At 35.2% G+C, this 18,294-nt stretch overlaps 1 protein-coding gene across 1 annotated transcript; it reads left to right on the forward strand.

Moving 5' to 3' along the window:
- The first annotated feature begins 1,007 nt into the window (after positions 1 to 1,007).
- Positions 1,008 to 18,037, forward strand: HPS1 (Hermansky-Pudlak syndrome 1 protein). Its single transcript, XM_067125801.1, has 8 exons — positions 1,008 to 1,275; positions 4,178 to 4,315; positions 5,002 to 5,114; positions 5,360 to 5,605; positions 7,051 to 7,280; positions 9,980 to 10,104; positions 12,803 to 12,997; positions 13,648 to 18,037. The coding sequence occupies exons 1-8, from the start codon at positions 1,141 to 1,143 to the stop codon at positions 14,476 to 14,478; spliced, it is 2,013 nt and encodes a 670-aa protein (XP_066981902.1). The 5' UTR covers positions 1,008 to 1,140; the 3' UTR covers positions 14,479 to 18,037.
- The last annotated feature ends 257 nt before the right edge of the window (positions 18,038 to 18,294 follow it).

Here is an 18,294-nt window from a genome sequence, read left to right on the forward strand (position 1 = left end):
TTTTCCCCTTTGATCAAATAAGGTCGCACAAGAGAGCCTTAATTCACAAGAGAGCCTCCAAAATTAAAGGTTGAAGATTATTCATTAAGGAATGAAGCTGACAATGGCTTCTTTTAAAATAATTCTCTCTCTAATATGAACATTACATGAATAATTTTGCCCTTGCATGTAGCCTACATATAAGTTATCTGCAAGAATAAAAGATTCTGTATCAAAATTATTGCAATGTAAGATGCGTTATTCTGCTTCATACACTCCTTATAATTATAACTAAGCCGCGTCAGTGACTATGGCAGTTGTGGTGATCAGTAATCTACAATAGTATTGAATGAGGAGATATTTATTTAAAAAAAAAAAAGCTACAGCAAAGAACTATAGAGGCCTACTTGGTTTCTCTTTTAATTTGCTAAAACATTGTTAGAATTTGTCACTAAGTTTTCCTCATTCCACCTGAATAAACAATTTTTAAATCTGAAAAGCCTGATCGACAGTAAGATTTATGAGGGGAAAAAGAGCAGGTTACAAATGAGCAAGAGTGCCATGCAAACAAGAACTCCCATGGTAGTTTATGACCTTTTTAGGAAAAGTGGTCATATATGTCTAATCGTGAAAATATATTCAGTGTATTACATTATAATCTATGAGATCTGGTGTTGTAAAGAATTCCTGGAGAATTATTTTGCATTGGTTTTAATTTAGAATTCAGATTATAAGAAAATGCGCAACATGCGAACTGTAGTTTATAATGATGAAGAAAGCGTGGAAATGACTAAGCTCATTTTTGATATTGAGAACCATTCCATGAAAGAGACGTGTGTCGACGCGCTTAGGGGTAGCAGTTTTTAAATTTATAAGTATCATATAAAGCCAAAACACAAACCAAGTATTTTGATGTAAACTGTTCCATGAATATAGTTATTTTATGTATGCATTGTCCTTCGCACTTATAGAACGTTATGAGAATCATTATTTCATCAAAGAGGACTGTTTATACAACTGTCAGTGCTGAACGCCCTCGCCATAAGTGCGCGTAGCAGACGTTTTCCTGTCAGGTGAGGCGACAGAGGATTAGGGTTACACCAAAGGACCAGGTAAACTCAGGAAGGCGTTGTCAGGTTCAACGAGCGAAGACAACCCAAAATGCTGGCCGTGATCATTTTCGACCAGCTCAACGACGTCGTGTATCTTCGCTGCGATCACAAATTCGTGCGGCATGTCCGAACAATGGCAGTTGGTCAAGGTCTATTGCAAGATGTGGAGGTCGACCCTGAGGAGGTTCGTATTATGGTCAGAGAGGTCCCAGCGACTCTTTAGACGTTGTGTAATAAGATAATGGTTGAAAAACTTGTCGTTATTCGTTAATAATTAAACATAAATGGCCCTTTCGATCAGCTCTTCTAAGTATCTCGGACCCTAACAACTTGGACCATTGTTATGTATCATTTAACCAAGGCCAAAAGATACGTGGTAACATGGCGTTAAGGCTATTCGTTTATTCTTATGCTGCCGTAGATATGGTTAACAATTGGCTATTCCATAGACTCCTTTATTCTTATTTGTCCTTTTTTTTTTTCTCAAGGATATCTGGTTAACAATTGAAAGGGTTTTTATGTGATACTTATATAGGTCTATTTGATATTTATTTCCTTGAGTTGATTTACCCACTACAGTCCCCTCCAGCCTATATCTGTAGTCAAACCAAAATTATTACAAACGTAGTACGTTTCAGACGTTGCCACTTTTCCCAGATTTGATTCATAAAAACCGTGACCTAAAGGATATTTGTCCTTTTTTTATGCTCTGAAAGGGTAAACTTGATACTATACTCAGTTTTTTTACTGAGCCTTTGAAATTTGCTTTTTCCTGCTAGCTGATTGGTTGCAAATATTTTGTCCGAATAGCAACATTGTTTTAAATAATTACCAAGAAATGTGAATCGAAACTTATTTACTAACCTAATTTTCTCCCACAGATATGTAAATAATTGATAAAGAGTTTATAAAGGATTGTGATGGTAAGTCTAAATTTAATAACAACACAACGTTGCTTTTCGGATTGCATAATTTTTTTACTTTTCACATATTTTAACAGTAAACCATTAAGCATAAGAAAAACATGTTATTATAAACTTTCTTTGAGTACTGTACTAAAAACATGGAATTAATAAAACTCAAAAAACCCGGGAGGTAAAAGGAACAGCCTGTGGCATTAGATAAAATTTAGATAAAATTACCTAGATAAGTAGGCCTAGTTATTCATATGGTATCCACATGCCAGCAAATGTTGATGGGAAGAAAACTTTTCAGAAATATCATCTTTTATAGGCTTTTGTGCTGAAGCCTTTTGTTATATCATTATGATAAATATGGATAAAGATGAAGGCACATAATAATAATGTACTTCCATATGGCTTTATTTCTTGTTTCAAACAGGTCTGACACCATTTTTGACAATTGCAATAAAATTTGCTTAACTCTTTAAGGTAAGGTAACAGTAAACAGTATGATAGTATAAGGTATTGTTTTAGGCCTATGATCTAACCGTGAAAATTTGTAATTTTGAGCAAAATAACTTCTATTAATAGACTGTTTTTTTGAGGGTACTGATGATTAAATTGCATAAAAATCATGAAACGATATAATTTCACCGAGTAAAATAATTTGACAGATAAATGAAATCCTTAAAATGAATTACATTTATACATTAAACTTTTTTGGTCACGGTAACTTACAATAAAGTTGTTAATGTCTGTGAAATATATTTTTATTAGGTTCACAAAAAGTTTTTTCAAACATTTAAAGTTCTAAATTATATAAATACCATGTTTTTAAAAAAGAAAGTTTATAATAACATGTTTTCTTATGCTTAGACTTTACTTGGTGTTAAAATAAAAATAAAAAAATGATATAGTGAGATAAAAACTAGAATAATGTTTTGTTGACTCATATCTGAGGAGAAATTTAGGTTAGTAAATAAGTTTCGATTCACATTACAATTATTTGAAAGCAATGATGGTATTCAGACAAAATATTTGCAACCAATCAGCAGCCCATGGAAGGTGCCTAAAAAAAAACCGAGTTTAGGTATTGTTCTGCTTATCTAACCGTGAAGACGTAAAATGAACAAAAGAACTGACCGTTTTTGATGATTAAAGTATGATATATAGTAAAATAATGCAGTAATTTTATACTGGTAGAATAAGGATGGTTCATTTTTTAAACATTTAAATTGATTATATAAATGCTGAAAATCTAGCCCAGACTCACTAATGAAAATAAATGATACAGTGAGATAAAAATAGAATAATGTTATTGACTCCTCAAGTTATGGCAGATTGCATATTAAGCAGGCAGCCCATGGAAGGTGTAAGACCAGATTAAAGAGCTTCAGACTGAGGGAGGCAGATTAACTGTAGTGGGGTTATAAGTGTCAGTTTGTTTAGGTTTGGTTTGACCATGGGAGTAATGGTGATGGTTGGCCTTCCATGGATAACCGTGTTATTTTTTGGTTGTTGGGTATGTGTCTCAAGGCCTCTAGAATCCTTCAGAACCTGTGATCAGGTGGCCTTGAGAAAGGCAGGAAAAATTAATGGTGTATAGGCTGTATGACCCTTAGGGGGATAGTGCCATCAGTGTACCTCATACGGTGCACTGTAGGCATTACTTAAGATTCTTTGCAGTGTCCCCTCAGCCCCTAGCTGCAACCCCTTTCATTCCTTTTGCTGTACCTCTGTTCAAATTCTATTTCTTGTATTTTATTTTTCACCTGCTCCTTAAAGTGTAACTGCAAGGTTTTCTTTTATACCTTTCAAACCTTTTTACTGCCAATTTTATTTCAGCACCGAATGATCTCATAGGGCCCAGCACTTGGCCTTTGCCCTAAATTGCATATTCTACTCTGTTGTATAGGCTATATGTACCTAACCACACTGTTAGGATACACGGAGTCCAAATATAGAGACTGATATACAGTACGTGTATGTCATATTAAATAGTTAAAGAAAGTAATCACTGAATTGTTCTCACATTTTGACTTGAAAGTTTTGCCTTTCCACCTTGATTGGTAGAATATATCTTTGGTAAAATAATGTGTTGTATCTATGAAGCATAAACATTTTTAAGATTTATTTTTGTGTAGTAATGTAAAACCTATCATTATCTAATATATTTTGCTACAGGTTGCTCAGTTGGATCCAAACATAGTTGTGCAACTGTTTTCTCCACTTGTGACATCACAGCGTATAATGGCTACCCAGTTTAACAATCCTTACACATCAGTATCTTGCCAGGATGGAACAACAGTTGTTTTTCAAGAAGTAAGAGGACGTACCATTGTAACATTTACATATCAGTACATGAATATATAACGATAAGGATGGCAGCCAAAGAGATGATGAAGCTTTGAACATAGATTGACAAAATAATGATTAAAGATTTTCTTGAATGACTGGCTGAACTACAGTATATTTTGGCTCTGTATTATCTGTCTTTACCCAGACCTTTGTTTAGCTGTGTGGAGAAGGAAAATCTGATCTGATACATATTTAAAGACACCTGAGGTCTCTAGATATTGATGAGATTGAAAGAAATAGTAGGTTCTTGAGGTTATAAAGTTTTATTTTGACTTGCATCATTTTTTCTTTCATTCACAAGTCGTATGAAAAGAACTGTTTGTTCATTTTCTTTCCCAGGCGATTGTGCTTTACACCAGCAAATTTTTATTTCATATTTCCTCAGTTTCATAATGACAAAGTATAGGTCTGTATGATAAAAAGTATGATAAAAGATATGATGAAAAGTACAGAGCAACATTGATTTTTATTTGGCTTGGTTAACAAAAGCTTTCACGACTGATGAATAATTTTTGCTTATCAAAGGCAAAAACCTATTTATGTACCTGTTTTTGAAATATTCTGAGATTTAATAATATTAATTTTTATGTTGATAAGCAGACACATCTGTGATTATGTGTATACAGTATTTATATGCCTTTCCACCTTAGTATGCAGGCTATCTTTTCGTTGGGGTTGGGCACCAAGAAGAGGCACATCTCCAGCGTATTATCAGTGTGACAATACGCATAGTTCAGCTCCTTGTGGGGCCTTGTATTACAGTGTAAGTGTCATTTGGATGTTGTTCTGATTGCTATTTACCAGTTATTGACTGAAATATGATGGAAAATTTTGATTGGTTCCTAAAGCTCTTTATTTTTTCATCAGGATGAAAAATACTTTTTCTAGTGTTAAATATTTTACATTAATGTTTGAAAGTTAAATATTTTACATTAATGTCTGTTTACAGCGCTGATATTGTTGGTAAGTTGTGAGAACATTTTTGTTAATAGTTTGCTTTATTGCCAGACTGAAAAAGAGTGGGGAGAAGAGTTGTATGTTGGACAATCTACTAGAAGCTTGGCAGAACCTATATTCAAAAGAGCAGAGTTACCTGGTTGAAGCTGTCGAGAGGCTTGTTGTCAATGCTGAGCTCTCTGGTGCTGCTGTCAAAGCTCTTGCTGCTGTCATTGACAAATTAAAGTCTTCTAAAGAGCTAACGCCATGCCATGCCCTATTCTTTGTTAGAAACAAATTACTTGCTCTTTATTCTAGGTATGCTTGTGTTTTCTTTTTACTTGTGATATTTGTTTAGAATAAAACCTTACTTACCTTAGATATCCTTGATTTTGTCATGTACTGCACCGCGTATTGTTAGTTGTAGAAATTTTATGGTGCTAATGATCAGTTTATATTCACATTCCTTGCTTTCTTGCTCAGTCAGTTACAATCAATAAATGAGCCTTAAGGGCTTTGTTTCTGCTGTCATAAATTGATAAAGTACCACTTCAAGCTATAAGGTAGGGCTTAGATAGCATCACTGTAGAAGTCAGTTAAGTAAACATTTATCAGAAATGTTCATTAAACTATTCATTGTATGTAGAATAGGCATGGGCTTTTTATGCTGTATATGATTGATTGAAATTAAATGTAACTTTAATTGCAGTTCAGTGCTTGGTTTAGGTCAAAAGTAATTAGGCTCACATAATTATTTGTAAATGGCTGTAGAGGTGGTGATGTAATTGAGAAGCTAGTTTATATGATATGAACTGAAAGCTGGTGGGAAAAGAGGCGTGATTGCCCTCAATGAGGGCTATTTGAGATTTGTCCTAACAAGTTTTTCTGTAAAGCATCAAACTTGTAAATACCAAGGAATTTAGAGTACAAAATTGTAAAATCATCTTTTCAGTTGTAAATGAGACATTTTATTATTACATTTCAACTTATTTGCACCTTATAGAAAGTAGCTAAAAAAATATGTGGTGTTTGTACACAATATTCACAGAGCATGTAGGAAATAAAGTTGCTTAGTACTTCAGGAAAATAAACAGGCAAAGGAATTATCACTGCAAAATAGCCCAATAGAGTAGACCCGTTTGTCTCTCTCTGATGCACAATATAGTGAAAGTATCCACTTCCAGTCTGCTTCGGTCTTGTACAGCTGAATATCTTGTATCTCTGGCTGTCTTTTCCAGGTCAATTTCGGCTGTTATATTTATTGTAACCCAATTTACTTATTAGCAGATACTGTCCAATATGTAATGAAATTGGCAATGGAGGATTTTTATTTATTAAGATGTTGCTGCGCTCATATCTGTGATGAGAAATCTTCTTTTTTACTTTGCAGAAACATAGGAGTAATTTTGTAGGAGTTGGCTTTACACAGTTTACACTTTTACTTACTAAAATGAAATTTCATTGCTGGGAGAACATATACTGTACTGTACACTATTCTGTTTATTGGTCAGTGCTTAATACTAGAATGTTAAAGAGTTAACAATGTGCATAGTAAAATTTTGTATTTTTCAGTGTAAGTTTTCTGTTCTATTTGCTGTAACAGTTTTTTTAAAGGACTGGAATTTTTGGACACATGAAGAGGATGTACAAATTGTTTCAATTGTAATTCCAGTAAAAAAAATATTATTAAAGTGGGAACGTGTCTGTAATCACTGCTTTAGGTATCTCATTTACTTACTGATTTCTTTTCCAATATTTTACAGCCGAAGTGCCCAAGAACTGAGTGCATCTGACCTCCTTTTTCTCAATATGTTAGCCGAAGCAATTCAGGTTAGAGAAGGTGACTATATGGAGGAGCGTGCTTCAGAAAAAAATGCAGAAAGCCCTGACGACAAGAAAGATGACGATGGCATTGAAATAGAATCTGATTCTGGCGAGTTTTATAGTATTCCCAATACTCCCATGTTGGGTAGAAGCACTCCTGTTATAGAAGGTTAGTGTTATTACAGTAAAACCCCCGTATTCGCATTCTCACGATTCGGGGACTCATGCATTTGCGGGTTTTTCTGTGGAGCATATCTACCCATTATTCATGGAAAATTCGCCATCCACTGAGAGTTACAAATTGTGAATTAATTTAGATACATGTTAAAGAGGTATACTGTATATAGCAAATGGTTAGTTTACAGATAGTGGGTTAACTGGTGCACTGAATTTTGATTGGCCACAGGTTGATGCTACTGCATCTGGTCCAAGAGGAGTTGCAATCTTCTTGGCCTGTTCAAAGGTGTTGGCTGGGGTACCCCCACTGGTTTGACACACACACACACACACACACACACACACACACACACACACACACACACACACACACACACACACACACACACACACACACACACACACACACACTCTCTCTCTCTCTCTCTCTTCTCTCTCTCTCTCTCTCTCTCTCTCTCTTGTTAGTTTGATGCAAGGTTCAGCAGCTGATTTCTTATACAGTATTTCTCCTTATACAGTATTAGTGGGGAGAAATTTGGTTCCTTTTACTGTTTTGATGCTTGGCTTTTTTTTCCAGTATGTGCAGTATCTTGAGAAGGCGCAGGCATCGGGGGTCTGGTGCTTTGTCTGTAATTTTTTGTGCTTTTCATGAGCTTATCTCTTGTATTATGATTTTCTTGGTAATGATCAAAGATGCCCCCTTCTTGAAGGTAGCAGGAGAAATGCCTGGAGAGTTTGGTAGTAGTCATCCTGGTCTGTGAGTGATGACATCCTTCCAGTGGATATGTAAACTTTTGGATGACACTGCTTCCCTTCAAAGACATTTAGGGCCCTGGATTTTTATTTAGAAGTGACTGAATGTTTTCCATATTCTAATAATAAATTAAAAGATTGATCTTATCTTCTTCTACAATGGGGGAAGACATTTTCATTGATTATTTTCCTGATTGCCTTTTGGTGCATAAAATTTGTATGCACTAATAGAGTTTTATAGAACCACTTAGGTCATTATCAGTGTTAGACATTATTTAATTGTGTCACTTGTTTATAGAAATCTGGGTTTGCCATTCAGTCATGACATTTGAGAAATTATATATCACCATTTAGGCATTTATGCTGACCTTTCAGTCTCCTCCATGGTGTTTCTCCATGTAAGCAGGGCATTAGGGTGAAGTTATTGACCATTAACCTTTTATACTTGTATGGAAATCCACTGGACTTTACATTACAGCCAGTAAATTCCCAACATTTTATCACCTTGAAAGGTGTGCTAGTAGCTCAGTCAGTATAAAGGTACATTCTCTGTAGAGGCTATTTCAAGAAGAACTCTTAAATTAGCAAAGAGATAAATTTTACATAGTATTCTGAAGTATTCTTATTAGTACTTATATCGTCGAAAATCGTCAAAAATCATATTACTTTTAATGCTCTGGGTGCATTGAAAACGATATAAACTGCATTATTATTGAGTTTTACACCTTCATTTTTTGGGGCCATATTCTTCAACATTTACAACTAATTTCTGATGAATTGAAAAGCGTCTTTAATTTATTTTTCCACTTCATTTCAACATTTACAACTTTTCTGTATTTCTCCCTCAACTTTATTTCTCTCAACTGTTCCAAGGTGTGTTTGTTTTTCTGGAAAATTTTTATCTTTTATTATCTGAGGACCAAATAAATGTTAACAGAATAGTGACCATCTCAAAAATTATTCTTTTAGTGAATTTGAGAGGGAATACAGCTGCAGCCAAATTTGTTGATAAGAAAATGCAGTGAAAATTTATCTTTCACGTTACTATAAATAAAATTGGTGATACAATGCAGGAGTACATAAAACATTGGTATAAAATATGGTGCTAAATTATTCTACACCATAACAAAGAAATAAATTGGAAATGAGAAATATGGCAAAAAATTAAACATTGTAATTATCATTTAAACATTAGGTGGTGCCTTTTGACTGGGAAGGAGACAGTATATTTTTCTCCTGCAGGAGATAAGTATTCTTTGGTTGGAAAATACGCATGTCAGAAAACTGAGGATTGACAGATAATGTATGCTCAGAAGCATAAGCTTATTCTCGGTTGGAAAATACGCATGTCAGAAAACTGATGATTATCAGATATTGTACGATCAGAAGCATAAGCTGAAGGGATGGAATGCTAAAAAAAGCTTTTTCCCTACTTAAGGTCTTTTAAATTCATGTTAAATTAGGTAATAATCATGGTAAAACTAATGACCTTGATAATACTTTATGGCCTGAAATCATCTAAATGATATATTGAGTATGGAATTAACCTCACGGGTACCATTTTGCTGGTACCATGGAGTAACAATGTACTGAGAGTACATTGTTATTTACCTAAAATTAGCATTTTTTCTTGAGTTCTCTGAAAATTCACTGCAGTCATAACAGATTTCCCATTTCATGTTATTTTTTAGTGGTTGATAAAAAACTGACCTCCTTCAAATGAAACAAATATTGAAAATTTCTAACGTTGATAATTGTTTGATTATTGTTTGGTAGCTTCAGTAAAATTTTGATGCAGAGTATGCAGACAGTGTGGATCTGTAGGTTTGGAAAGGGCACCACATTATTTTCCAAAGTATGTAACTTCATAAATGATATTTTCAATACTGTAAACTTTATATGTCATTTAGAAGTTTTATGGAATTATTATCATTGCAGATGAACCACAAGGCAAGATTCGAAGTTCAATTTTGCTGCTGCGCTCAGACCTCTGTCAACTGACACCACACATCGTGCATTATGAAACACTCTCTGAGGGTTTGTCCCTTGTCATCGTTTCAGAGGTAAAAGTTCACTTTAAGAGGTATCATAAAATTTTTGAATTGGATAATTATGTATTGTGAACAAATTAAGAATTGAACATATGATTTTTCCTTTTAATAAGATTAGAATGTTGCTATCACTTTGTGATAGCCCTGTTTGTTCATTAATGACCCATTAGTCAAGAGATGCCTTATTCTATGTAGAACTTACTAGTCACACCTTATCCTGAAAAGGATGTGTCTGCTCCAGTTAGATGGGATCCCTTAGATGTTCCACACCTACACTCATTCTGTTGTCAACATCTCAGGTACTCTCTCAGAGATGTCCATTGTGATCTCTCAGTTTTTGTGTCAACTTCCACTTGCCTCAAGTAGTTTCTCTTACTTTTAGCTTTATCATGCTATTTTTTTTTTTATCCTGAGTTTTTGGTTATTAATGTGTGTATTAGAAGGAACCAACTTCCATCTCTCCGTTCTTGAGGTTCAGGCAAATATCCAGTTTTTGTTATTTTTCTTGAAAGGTTATCTTTGCCAGTGATTGTATATAATACCTATTTAATTCTTTTTACATTTAAACCATATGGTGCAGAGTGTACATTTCCTGAGATTTTCCTCATTTCCCTAAGAAGTTTTTTCCTTGCTTTCAGTGTTCAAGATTTGAATATTATTGTAATATTGATCAAGAATGTTGAGTCTCTGATCATTGGGCTTTGCTACATTCTTATGAATGATATGGATAAAGTTTTTGGTACTTTATTCTTAATGATTAAACTGGTCCGAGCACATGTGTTTTTTCCTTCTCAGGAATGAAGTATGGTAGTGTAGTGTTGAGCAAGGTGAGAGCTGAAATAAGGAGTTGGTGAGGTTCTGCCCTGAGGCTATTGTTGATTGTGACCTAGTTTTAATATGCTTCATTGTAGATGAAGGGTTAGCATATAAGGCATTCAGTTCTATTATGTCCTTCTCTTATGCCGTCTTTAGACAAAGACCCTCATCTGTTGTGCTTATCGTGTTGGAAACATCAGTGTTCTCTTCAGAAGACATGTAATGCATGTGAGAGCTGGGATGTAGACAAATGGTTTATATTTGTGCAGAATAGATTCTATAAGCAATGTCCCAAAGATCCCAGTGACTCCTCTAGTGATGGTAGATTACAGTTGTTTCAATTTCCCTCTCCTGTGATAAAGGAGCAGCTATTCTCAGACATTGCAATGTCTAGTGCAATGCTTCCACTACTGGTGAAGGATCATTTGCATGGTATGGAAGATACGAAAAAGACAGCTGTGGTTTCATCACAGATTGATCAACCCAGACTTGTCTCTCTTCTTAGACAGAAGGCAGATTGGTCTTCCCTCTCTCTGCTTTACACCCCAGGCTGAGATATCATGCTTGCTGCCTCCACTTGCTTTTGCTACAACACTGCTGCTTCCACTGTCTCCATCAGACTGCAGATCTGTGTTGAATGAAATTAAAGAAAATTGTTTAAAGTGGTTTAAGCTTAACTCTGGTGTACCCTGTAGTAGACCCAGCTGCCCAGAACCCTTCTCTCTACAACCTAGAACACTAACTTCTACTCAGGCTGGGCATCATCCTTACCAGTGCAGCTCCTCGTGTGATCATTCCCATTCAGAAGACTCCTTCCCTGGCAAATGTGTTCCCCTATTGTGCTTGTATTTGCAGTCTTTGCTCTGGTAGTAGGTGATGGCAAGGATAGATAAACCAACTCGAGCAGTGCCTGGGCTCTTGCTTCCTCAGTAAAAGGAGAGGAAGACCTATGGATCATTTTGCGAGATTCCTTCTGGAGATTATTTTTGTAGCTGCCGCTCAAAGAGAGAGAGAGAGAGAGAGAGAGAGAAGTACATGACTATTACAAGTTCCCTACCAGCAGATCAAACCCTGGAGCAAGGCACCACCCCCTTGTCATGATTGCATCCCAATCCTCGAGAAACTTCCCTTCCCATAAAGGTCAGGCATGGCCTCATCTCCTCCTGCACAGGTATCAATCTTAGAGCTTACTTTGCAGTCCAATGAGTGGGTAAAGCCAAGAGGAAAGGATAGATATCTACAGCTGTAGATATCTTTGCAATAGTAGAGGGTCATGAGATGATCCCTCAAGTGGAAAACTCTAGATCCTCCAGTCAGAGTAGTTAATCAAGACATATCTGTAAGACAATGTTGGGCAATTGTGGGTTACCCCAATTATGGGTCTCTTCAAACATTTTGCCCTTGCATTGCTCTCCACAGCCTGGCCCAATGGCATGGACCATAGACACAGTGCTCCAAGTGTGAAATAAGCTAGAGGTCTATACGTTCCCCCCCTTCAGCCTGGTCCATCAAGTGCTGGTGAAATCTGGGGACTCAGTGAACTCCCATGTTATCCTTGGAATGCCCCACCTTAGGCCAAACCACCGTTAGGTGAATTCTTGGAATGTGACTAATCTTTGGATCACAGAAGTGCTACATCTTGGGGGAGCTTTTCTCTTATCTTCCCTTTTAAATAGCAAATTAGGTATCTTATACAGTTAATTGGTTGTAATAAACAAGTTTTTCTCTATACACTCATTAGAATGGAGTAAGGCATACTGTACATAATTAATGGCTTTCTATGAAAAGCCTATTTTTGCGTAATAAAATCATTGCATTTGCATTTTAAATGGAACTTTTTGCTGTATATACTATGAAGTGCAAGACTCCATTGTATGTTGATATTCCTTTTCAGGTCAATCGAACACAACTATCAATACAGTTAACTACCTTAATGACAGCACTGGATGAAATGGTATCTGGGAACGTCAACGGCCGTGGAAAGCTATTGCTTGATGTGTGTGATACTGTTGTCAGAAAATCTCAGGAGCTTGCTAAACGTCTTCCAAGAGGGAAGGCTGCAGAGCGTTCTGAAAAAGCATTGCAGCAGGTGAGCAAATTAACAGAGACTATCTTTCTTACTGGTTTTGGTACAAGATTAAGTAGTCATTCCATATATTGTTTGAGAAGATATAAATGTTGAAATCCATACTGTTACTAATGTAGGTTTTAAGAAAAAGATTTTTATTTCAAAACTCTGCGTTGCATCACAAAAACACTATCTTTGATAATCACACACTTGATGAAGTAATGAATCTAATAGCAGCAAATTAAAAGTCATTTAACCCACTGAACTAATATTGTCTTATGTTTTTGACCCAAGGGTATTTGATTAATACCCTATTACCAAATTCCAGTGTAAAGAATACAACATTAATACAGTATTAGGATACATTTTGCAAGATCAAAAGTCTTGTGCAGAAATTCTTCACCTTTATTTTTGTTACATTTCAAAAAATTGCAGTTTATCATAGAGGTCTTAGTATGTATATGAACATAGCTTTTGTTAATCCCAATGAGAGCTGATGTCTTTCTGGCTATGTCTGATAAAACTGATTGTTAATACAGTACTAACTTTTAAAAACTTGATGAAAAGTTCACATAAAATTAAGAAAAAATCTGAATTATCCAAAAATGTTTGTCTCATTTTGGATGAAACTTTAACTTCAGTATCATATAAATTCTTAACCTATTTTTCAGATGGGACTCCGATGGGATAACATCAAGAAGAGTGGATTGGAAGAATGGCTAAGAAATGGTGTTGATTCAGAAGTGCCAACCAAAGTAGATGCATCACTAACATCTCTTGTAGAGGCTACTCGTTCTGCTTGGCGGGTTTGTTGTCTTGGAGTCAGTTTAGCTACCGGTGCTAGTTTGGTTGAGTCAGCAGTTGCAATTGCTTCTGATCGTATGGCTGATTACTGCCACTTTTTAGAAGTGAAGGCTTTGAGAAATATGACTTTAGGTTGCCGTTCTGCCCTCACTATTAACAAGTATCTTGAAGAGTTTCCAGGTTTGGTTCATTTTTTGTATGTTGATAGATCAAGTCACCAACTCACTTCTCCTACTCTAATGATGGAGGATACTGGAGAAACTTCTAAGGATTCTGAGCCTTCGGCTAATGGCGCACGTGCTCTGACAGTTGCTCGTGTGTGGTCCATGGTGGAATTTGCCCGTTCTCATCTCTCAAAGGGTCACTTATCTCTCATGTGGAAAGACACTACTTTCAGTTATGCATATTTCTTATGGTTTGAAGATAACAGTGGTAATCCACTAAAACCAGGTGAAATTGAAGAAGGTGTACAGGAGATGTTGCCTTTGCCTGGTGTCCTCTGTGAGGATTTTTACAGATCTCTGACGACACAAGTATTCCCAGGGATGGATCCCAACCGTTTAAGAGTTTATGAGTTATTCTGCATCCATCTTGGCCTTGCTACTTCACCTTGTGTTTTAGAACACACTCGCAGACTTGCTGCGACTATCTGGGAAGTTGCAGGACCCATTGATGCTAATCCAGCCGATTTACTGTAAAGTCTTATCCAATGGTTGCTTGTACCACTGCTGATCCAGGGAAGCATTTTTTGCTTTAATGGATTTTTGTATCTCAATTCTTCTAGATCTACATTTGGACCCCTTGCAATGATATACTCCAAAATTTTTTAACCCTAGGCAAAGGAATGGTTAAAGGTATGGACCTGCAAATTTTTAAACTTTAGATTACTGCACATGCTTGACACCATTCCATTCAGGTATACGTTTATGTGCCCGGTGATTTGAGAATAAATTTATCTGTTTTATTGGTCACATTTAGTTATGTATATTTTTGTTCCTGTGTACGCTAGTCAATTTTATACTTGTGCCAATGAACAGATGCAAATTCTGATGAATGCTTACCATTGAATACTCATTTCATAACAATTTTTTAAATGTTATATTTTTAATATTTTATTTGAGCCAGTCAGAATTGTGGAAAGGTTAAATATTTATGAATATTTATTAAATTTTCCTTTTGATTTTCTTCTTAGGAATCATGTTTTTGACTGTTGCTTTAGGTGACATGACAATCACTGATACTTTAGGTTAAAAGTATACTGTATTATACAGGAGTAAGAGGTGACAAACATTTGATCAGCGGTCACTGGATGTAGTGGCTATTCAGTGGTCATTTTTATCAAAATTAGCAGTGATTTAAAGTTCACCTTTCCATTTGATTTTATTGTTGTTATCTGATATACAATATATACAGTAATTATAAATATTATTTACTATTCTGTTAATACTGTAATGGATAATTTTTATAGTGTAAGATATGTACATGCATTAAGAGAGAATGAAGATGTCTTGTTTTGTTAAACGGCACTGATTCAGTATGATAAAGTCCAAAGCAGAATGAATGTAGAAATGGTATAGATACCCTTTTTTTTTTTTTTTTTACACAACTGAATGGAAGCTTTGGCAGCTCTAAGAAATAGCAAACATGGCAGTGATTATACTTTCTTAAAGCTTTCAAAAGAATCGCTAGCTTCCTCTAAGAAAATTTCACTGCAAAATTTACAAACTGATATTTAAATACAGTTGACAGTATGTGGGAAGGCTTTGATTTTAAATTTGTGAAATCTGTCGTTAATGTATAGTGTAATTTGATTGAGAAAAGTCAGTTCTGGAAGTTCTTCATCTATTATTATTGAATCCCATTAATTTTCATGGCAAATTGTATGCCATCAAAATTTCAAAATTGCATTCACTTAGAAAGGGTCCTTGCCTTCGATACACACAATATTTTCGTTCTGCTTTGATCTTTGACAATGCAGCATTGAATAGTGCATTGAATAGTGCATTTTAACTTCATGTTCAAAGTGGTTTTTTTTGGATAAAATTTTTTCATGAAATTGTCTTTGAAAACTTCAAGTCTTTAATTAATGAAAATTGTTAGAAAAATGCACTTCAGGTATCTGTATATGTGGTGTCTTTACAGGAGTCATTTTATTACTATTGTTCTGTAAAGTTTGCTTTTTTTGTTTAAAGTGTTGACAAAAGGTGGTTGCAGATCCGAAATATCTATCCAATTTGAAGAAAATGTGTACTATGTCGATAGGTTTTCTTGATAAAATTTGGCAGTTGCTGTGATATTGACTCTGTGCATGTACAAATGCCTTTACTTATTTTTTGTTCTTATATCATTTGTCCCTTTCCTTGTCTCTACAGTTTCTTTAGTAGACCAACTATCTTCGGGACTCGCGTGCTTTACTTTCTCTCAGACATTTAAGTTTGACAAGAGTAAAGTTTCTCCGAATATAGTATATAAAGATTTCAGTGAGATCTGGAAGACTGATTGGAACAGTCTGCATTTTACTTTTGGTCTCATAGAATTAAGCTTTAATCACATTTGGCATTAGGATAGAAAACATGACAGGCATGAATAGTAAATGTAAACTTCATTAAAACATTTACTTCTTTGCTAAGACATTTCAGCTCTAGTTTATGTCTCACATTGTTTAGCTAATTTTCTTATACAGTGAACATACATTTCCCCCCAAAGGGAACCATGATAAGGTAAAATGGCAGTAAAAGCAAACAAGCTATAATTTGTCTTTTTATTTTTGTGTAATGCAGATTCATTCTTTCCATATCACTATTGAAGGTTTGGGGAATGCACTTGTTACCTTTGGATATGATGGTGACGTTCATATGTTTTTGATCTCTGTTTGGACCAGCAGCATGTATTGTACATTACTGTACGATTTTGGTTGATGCTGTAACATTCCGGAAAACATATGCAATAATTGAATATGAGTTCTCTGTTAATAAGTAAATATTGTAGCCAGTGACTTGTTTTATCTTTCTAAAGGCCCAAATAACAAATTAAAAAAGAATAAGGGAAGCGTAAAGGTAGTGGTAATAACCTTTCCAGGACAGATCAAATTGTTAGGAAACACAGGAAGGTGCTGAGTTCATATTCTGGAAGTGAGTGGTTTGTTGCAGTGTAGGTATGAATATGAGAACTTTGATTTGTTAACATACTAATGTACAATATCAATTTTCATTTTACCAATTTATCATAATTGTGTAAATGGTGCCATTTTGGAATGAGTGTTCTGGGTTCAAGGGTTTGTTTGGTGTCTCAGTACTACAGTAATTAGTAGAGGTTTGTGAGTTATGTTAAGTGAACTTTTGGTTCACTTAATGAAGGTGCTTAGTGGTAGTTGGTCATGGGGTATGTCAACTTTTATTTATTTGACATTTAGTGTGAAACTGCAATTAATTTCATGGTTTTTCCTGAATTTTTCAGTTTTGCAACTTACTATATCCCATCCTTCAACAAGAGTTTGGTTTATCACCGTTTTTCTCTCTTCCCAAGCATTTTATCTTGTATCTATAAAGTCTGGGTCATGAAAGGACATGGCCAGTTTTATGGCTTAGGCAGAGCTGTGAGTTTCCCAAGACAAAGCATTTGAAAGTGCTGTGCATTTTGAGCCCATTGGTCTTCATAACTACCCTCTTTGTTTAACCAAGAGTTAGTTTTAGGGCTTTTCAGTTATTAATTTTCTGATGCCAAGCTAACATTCTACAGGGGAATAATGTACCCAATGGCTCACCCATTTACTTGGCTGATTATTTGGTAGAGTTGGGGTGGTTCCAATATAAGATAAGAAATAGTATTTCTGTGACTTCATCTAGCCACATGTTTGTGGTTTTAGTAAAAAGGAATTTGGTCATTTGTCTTATCTGCTTGTTGAGACTTAAAAAGTATACTGAATTTGCTGTTATTGTGTAGCATTTATTTGCATTTGTAAGAGAATGCTGAGGTGGACTATGGGAATATTGCTGCTTGAGAGATTGGAATATGATGAAATAAGAAGAGCAGGCTTAGTAAAGATAACAGAGGTGATAAGAGAGTCACGATTGAGGTGGTATGGGCATGTGTTAAGGAAGGATGACGAGGAGGTAGTGAAGAGGGCTTAGGTGGCGAGATAAAGTGAAGGAAGATATGGAGAGAAGAGGTTTGGTGGAGGATGATGCCTTTGATAGAAGGCAGTGAAGAATGCGCGTCAGGCAACCGACCCCTTAATGTAGGGATAACAGTGGGAAAGAAGAAGAAGAAGAAGAAGCATTTGTATGACTTAATTTTTGTGATATTTTGAACTTTGTAACACTATCTATATTGTTAATAATGAATAAGTTGCTGCTCATCATATTTGTAAAGTTAGTCACAAATTATTCTTATAAGAAATTAAACACCTAAGAAAATATATACTATTGAGATAGCTAATGAAATAATTTGAAGTCATGAATTTGTTTTTTTTTTTTTATTAAGCTTCATCATGAAATGCCTGCTAGTGTAGATTA

Source organism: Macrobrachium rosenbergii, chromosome 23 (assembly GCF_040412425.1).
Source record: "Macrobrachium rosenbergii isolate ZJJX-2024 chromosome 23, ASM4041242v1, whole genome shotgun sequence".
Taxonomy (NCBI): domain Eukaryota; kingdom Metazoa; phylum Arthropoda; class Malacostraca; order Decapoda; family Palaemonidae; genus Macrobrachium; species Macrobrachium rosenbergii.